Genomic DNA, 6,420 nt, shown 5'->3' on the forward strand with positions numbered 1-6,420 from the left:
CAGGGCTCGGCCCGGAGCAGCCCCGCGGTGCCGGGCTGCCGGCGGCAGCTGGGGAAAAACAGGCGATCAAAGCCGTGTGGCAGAGAGCTCCTTTCTGCTCTCGGTGGGTGTGTTTTGATTTGGGTTTCTTTGGGTGCTGTTTGTTTTGTTGGTTTCTTTATTTTCGGGGGGTGAGCTTTACCAGACACCGGCCCAACAAGTGGATGGTGCGGGCGGGGGCTGCCTGAGCCGCGGCCGTCTGGACGTGTCTGGGGGAGAAGCCGCAAGAAGCGACACGCGTCCTCCCGTCCGTGGAAACAGGCTGGGCACACGGATTATCTAGCGTTGATTTACAAAGCTGCTGCTTGGAAAGACTAGTGATCGCGGTTATCCATTCATTCTGTCTCTCACACACACAAACACACCGCCTTCATTTTTCTTCCGTTTGGAACGAGACTCTTGCTTGTTGCCTTTTTGCAAATGCCTGGGCGAGAAGCAGTGGCTGTGGCTGTGCAGAGTGCCCCCGGCTTGAGCTGCCTCACTGGCTCGCTCTTGGCGCTCTTGTTGCACCCGGTGAGAAGGGAGAGAGAGAACTCGTCAACCTGTGGTGCTGACTGACCATACACACCTGCAAATGTAAATCAGTTGGCATAGCCGCCTCCTCAGGACTGCTGTCACCAGATCCTTACACTAGCAAGAACAGCATTGCTATTTTTCTGCCTAGGAACAGTAAGTATAATAGCTCCTCTAAGGTCTTTTTCTGCATGACGCGTAGGTATGATTTTAAAAATAGCTTCATTTAATAGTTTGTATTCACCTCTATCATGTGTTAATAGATGTAGCTATAAATGGGGCTTCTGTTTCAAAGGGATGCGTGTGTTTTTGTGTGTGTGCTTGCATGTAGATGTTGCTTCAGTGCACCTGCAGTTGTGTTTTTCTGACATATCATATCACAGTATTTTCACCTGAGTGAGCCTTGTACGTGCCTGTTTCCAAATTAAATTCCATGAGATGTTTGTTATGATTGAAACACAGTTCAGTTACAGCCAAAAATGTATCATTCCTGCACCTTATGTGTTTCTATAAATATAACAAAGGCTCTTTGTGTAGATACATATTTCATATAGGTATATGTAGGTGTATCTATTACGTATGTGCTCAAAGGTCTGAATGCACTGTGTATTGCAGTATTTTTATTAGTGTTTATCTGTGTTGGTGTTTCAGAAGCATGCATATGTTTTTGTATGGATGCAAGTGCTTATATGGGTGGGGATTTTGTATCTCTGTCTATATATATATGACATACCCACCCACATCCTTACCCACAGAGTCGTTCAAAATCTCTGTGCATGTGATGTGGGTGTGTGTGTAATGAAGAAGTGTGAATAGTGTGGGTAGGGGAAGATTTGAATACCGTGGTAATAGATGACACAATTTCATTTGGTCAGTGGGACCTTTTAGGAAAACAATCCAATCTTTTCCCTTTTTGTTTTGTTTATTTTTTGTGTGTTTGTGCATGTGCCTCAGGTTAAGTGCTTCTTCTGCATGACCATAACCAAAGGGTGACCCATCCACTCCCTTACGTCCTATGGGAACCTCAGAGCCAGTGTCTCAGTCTTCATCTCCTCCTCCTCCTCCTCCTCTTCCTCCTCCTCCTCTTACCACTGCTGCTGACGCCCTGGGTGCTGCTCCCAGGTTTGAGACATTGTTGACAGGCTGAAGAAAGGATTTGCAAAGACCTCCTCACTGTGTAAATAAAGTGATGGCTGGAATTAACATCAACTCCCCAAGTAATGATATTAAACAATAAGATTGCTAAGCCAAAGCATTACCGGGAACAAATTATGAGGAAAGAGACTGTTTGCATTTGGTTACAATGATGAACTAAAACTATCTGTGGAGAGCAAGTACCCTTTGATTTGCACATTTTTTTCCTCATGAATGCAGCCTTTGTAGCCTGCAAGGCAGTCATGATTCTGATCAGATCTGTGATAGCTACAAGAGATAAATGAAAGGAAAGGGTCTTGATGAATGAAAGAACAAGGCCTCAGCTGCTCCCTGGTTCACTTTGAGAGTTTCATCTTTTCTTATTAGTGGAACAGTAGTTTGTGTCAAACATTCCGGACAATAAGGAAAAGCAGATCTGTGGTTTTCCAAAATGTAGATTCAGGGTTGCAACTGTGTTGCCCTGCTCTGTGTCCAAGGGACTGTCCTCCAAATGCAAATGGCTTTGAGCTTTCTAGTGAAAGTTAAGGTTACACTGTAAAAACAAGATTTTTTTTTTGGCTTTAAGTGATTAAAAAAAGAAAGAAAACCAGTTGCAAAATGGAGGTTGCAATGGTGAGTGCAGATAGCTCTGGGTGCAACAGCCACATGCCCTATGGATACGCGGTCCAAGCTCGGGCCCGAGAGAGAGAGCAGCGGGGGCAGCGCCAGCCGTAGCAGCAGCAACAGCAGCAGTAGAAGGTGGGGCAACAGGTGGAGGTGGACCATATCATCACTATCATCAGGAGGAGAGTCGAGGCGCATCCTCCTCTCATGGTGGGAATGCGTCTCGCAGCAGCATGCCCCACCGCCAGAGTGGTAAGAGGCGGAAGAAAGGGAAGAAGAGGAGCCACCGCTTGGGAAATAGGGAGTGCGGGGCCTCCTTCCCCTGTTCTGAGCTGCTGCCTCTCAGTGGGTCTGAAGAGAGAATACTGAAGGACTTGAGTGAGGAGGAAGAGGAGGATGAAGACGAGGATGAAGACGATGAGGAAGAAGGAAAGCTCTACTACAGTGATGACTATGGGGAGGACGAGTTTTCATACTCGGACCAGCCACCTGATGATGGTGGAGGCCCTGGGGGTTACAGCTCTGTTCGCTACAGTGAGTACGAGTGTTGTGAGCGTGTGGTGATCAACGTGTCAGGACTGCGGTTTGAGACCCAGCTGAAGACATTAGCTCAGTTCCCGGAGACATTGTTGGGTGATCCTGCGAAGCGAGGGAGATACTTTGACCCTCTCAGGAATGAATACTTCTTTGATAGGAACCGGCCCAGCTTTGATGCCATCCTGTACTACTACCAGAGTGGTGGTCGGCTGAAGAGGCCAGTCAATGTACCCTTTGACATCTTCACTGAGGAGGTGAAATTCTACCAACTTGGGGAGGAGGCCATGCTCAAGTTTAGGGAGGATGAAGGGTTTGTCAAAGAGGAAGAGGAAAAAGTTTTGCCGGAGAATGAGTTTAAGAGGCAGGTTTGGCTGCTGTTTGAGTACCCAGAGAGCTCCAGTCCAGCCAGAGGCATTGCCATTGTCTCTGTCTTGGTCATCTTGATCTCCATCGTCATCTTTTGTCTGGAGACTTTGCCAGAGTTCAGAGATGACAAAGAATTCGTCATGTCCCTGAGCTTAGGGAAGGGGCTTTCCAATGAGACGCTTCACCTGGATGCTGGGGAGCACACCATCTTCAATGACCCTTTTTTCATTGTAGAGACGGTATGCATCATTTGGTTCTCCTTTGAGTTTACAGTGCGCTGCTTTGCATGTCCAAGCAAAGCACAGTTCTTCAAGAACATCATGAACATCATAGACATTGTCTCCATCTTGCCTTACTTCATTACTCTGGGCACTGACTTGGCACAGGAGCAGGGCAGTAATGGTCAACAGGCCATGTCTTTTGCCATCCTGAGGATCATCCGTCTTGTCAGGGTGTTTCGCATCTTCAAGCTCTCCAGACACTCCAAGGGTTTGCAGATCCTGGGTCATACGCTCAGGGCCAGCATGAGGGAACTTGGCCTCCTCATCTTTTTTCTTTTTATCGGAGTCATTTTGTTTTCCAGTGCTGTTTACTTCGCAGAAGCTGATGAGCCTGCCACCCATTTTCAAAGCATCCCAGATGCCTTTTGGTGGGCTGTAGTGACCATGACTACCGTCGGTTATGGGGATATGAAACCCATAACTGTGGGTGGGAAAATAGTTGGGTCCCTGTGTGCCATTGCGGGAGTGTTAACCATTGCTTTACCAGTGCCAGTGATTGTCTCCAATTTTAACTATTTCTACCACAGAGAGACTGAGAATGAAGAACAAACGCAGCTGATGCAAAATGCAGTCAGTTGCCCTTACCTCCCATCAAATTTACTGAAGAAATTTAGAAGCTCCTCATCTTCATCCACAGAGGATAAATCAGAGTATCTGGAGATGGAAGAAGGAGTTAAAGAGTCTCTTTGTGTAAAGGAGAAAAAAAGTCAGGACACAGGGAATAGCAGTGAGTCAGAGAAGAAAAACTGTGTAAATTCTGTGGAAACTGATGTGTAATTTTGAACGTTTCCAAATATATTTATGCATTAAAGAGTGCAGTGAAAATAATGAAATATGCAAACAAGAGTCCACAGCATACAGCAGTATGCCATTTAATGGGTAAATACAAATAAAAAGCATTGCTAAACTTGTATCACATATCAAGGAAGTGGTGTAACTTGAGGAAGGGATTGCTAGATCTGATACAATTTCAGATTTTATATTTTTATTAGAATGCAAGTGTTTTGCACATGAGGCTGAAAAATTTATTAAAACCAAGTCAGTTTTAAAGTGGGTGCATGAACTGTCGACATCACTAATAACAGCTCTGTGGTTAAAGTTGGCATTCAGAGGTATTTACTATGTAAGAAGCAATGAATTTGGTAGTCATTTATCTATTTATCAGTGCTTTAATAGCAGCTACCATACATCACTGGATACCATAGTCATTGTTTTTCAAATGGTAAATTTATTGTAAAAAGATATTCTACAGAAGATAGATCTGAATTTTTTTCTTGAAATCTATAATGCTTGTTTTTAACTGGTAATTTACTTCAAAAAGGCTGCTGACCCTCCAGAAATTGTTTATTTTTATAACTCTCTTTGGAGGCATTGCAGCATTTGTTGTCTAATAATGAAAGAAATGAAGTAAGAGAATCATTTAACCTGGTCTGACTGCAAAGGCAAAATGACTGGAATGCTTTTTTGCACTACTCTATATGCTGGAGATATACTGAAAGAGACTTCATACTGTGAATGTTTACTAATGTAATAGTTCAATGACAATCATTGGAAGAGTGAATTCCACATCATATTTTGTTTCTTTTTTCTTTATGTGATGCTGATGGCAAAACAGTTAACATTACATCAAGTCCATACTCTTTTTAATTATGAATATCTGTGATCTGGAAAAGGATTGTGAAGTAAAATTTTATAATCAAAATTATTTGAAATCAGTGTCTTCTACTGATGCCCTCAAGAAATACCAACCTAATTTATATCTTTTTCCTGGTTAATTTAACATTCAGAGTCTATGATTACTACATGCACTTTGTCAGTATTGCAGAAATTCAATGTATGGGAGGAGAAGGTGGAAGTAATAAGATACTCAGTTGTAACAGTACTGACAACTGAGAATTGCTAACTTTTAACATGCTATTATTGGTGCTGCATTTTCCCTTAATTACAGCTTTCACCCGTGTATATTTGAAGCAACATTTAAGATCCAAAATAGGCATTCTGGGATTCAAAATGAACATGCTGGGTCCCATGCAGTCCTTGAGAAAACATTCCATGATTTCTTTTCACTGATTCTTAGGCCAGCTCTGTTTTACTGTGTGTCAAAAACTTCCATTGCCCTTCCTAGGAGAGTAAGGTAGGTGAAGATTATCTGGCCTACAGTTCATTCCAGACGCCAGAATGAAATAGGTAAGGTATTGCTTCATATAACATAAATAATAGATTCAAAACAGCATTTTTTTCAGACTTAGATTACCTAGGGAAGGCACAATTTAACTGGAACTGTTTTTGAAGAGGCACTGTGGAACATTCCAGATTGTAAAACTTGAACCAAATTGGCATATGCACTTTAAGGGCTGGGATAGGCCAATATGAGAGAAAAAGGAGCTTACCAACACTGCTGAATTACAGTAGCTTTGCAATGTTCATTTAAAGCTGAGCAGAAGATTTTTGTGGGGGGAGAACTAGGTAGTGACTGACTTAGAGTTCTGGAGCCTAAAAGCGGCAATAGCAGCAGTCCAAAGTGGGCACCCACGACATTACGCATAATCTGTCAGATAAGTATTGTTTGCTGTAGAACTGAACAGAGCCATAGAGAGAGATTTTTCTTTAATGGTTGGGTTTTGCCTTCATGGATTTTCTGTGAATTGCCTCTTTGAAGAGTTTCTCTGCTTGACCTCTTTTGCATTGCAGAAGAACAAATAAAAACCAACAGACTGTTGTACTGAGTGAGACCTGGTTCAAAACTTGTATTTAAATGTCTGATTCCTAATTTAAAATCATAGAGCAGGCTTCACTATATTTTTTTTGGTGTGAAGCATTAAACAAAGTTCCTTTTTAATGTGGTGATATTAATTCCACGTATGTTTCGAATGAAGCAACTCAGTGATTTTATACATAGCCATTTGCCAGAATTGAATGTTACATT

General features: G+C 42.8%; 1 protein-coding gene across 1 annotated transcript; it reads left to right on the plus strand.

Moving 5' to 3' along the window:
• Positions 1-1,510: 1,510 nt before the first annotated feature.
• On the plus strand, positions 1,511-6,187 carry KCNA4 (potassium voltage-gated channel, shaker-related subfamily, member 4). Its single transcript, XM_009876957.1, is given in 2 exon segments — positions 1,511-2,395; positions 2,398-6,187. Coding segments are annotated over 2 exon segments (1,965 nt in total). The 5' UTR covers positions 1,511-2,304; the 3' UTR covers positions 4,272-6,187.
• Positions 6,188-6,420: the final 233 nt, after the last annotated feature.

Source organism: Apaloderma vittatum, unplaced genomic scaffold, assembly GCF_000703405.1.
Source record: "Apaloderma vittatum isolate BGI_N311 unplaced genomic scaffold, ASM70340v1 scaffold31129, whole genome shotgun sequence".
NCBI lineage: Eukaryota > Metazoa > Chordata > Aves > Trogoniformes > Trogonidae > Apaloderma > Apaloderma vittatum.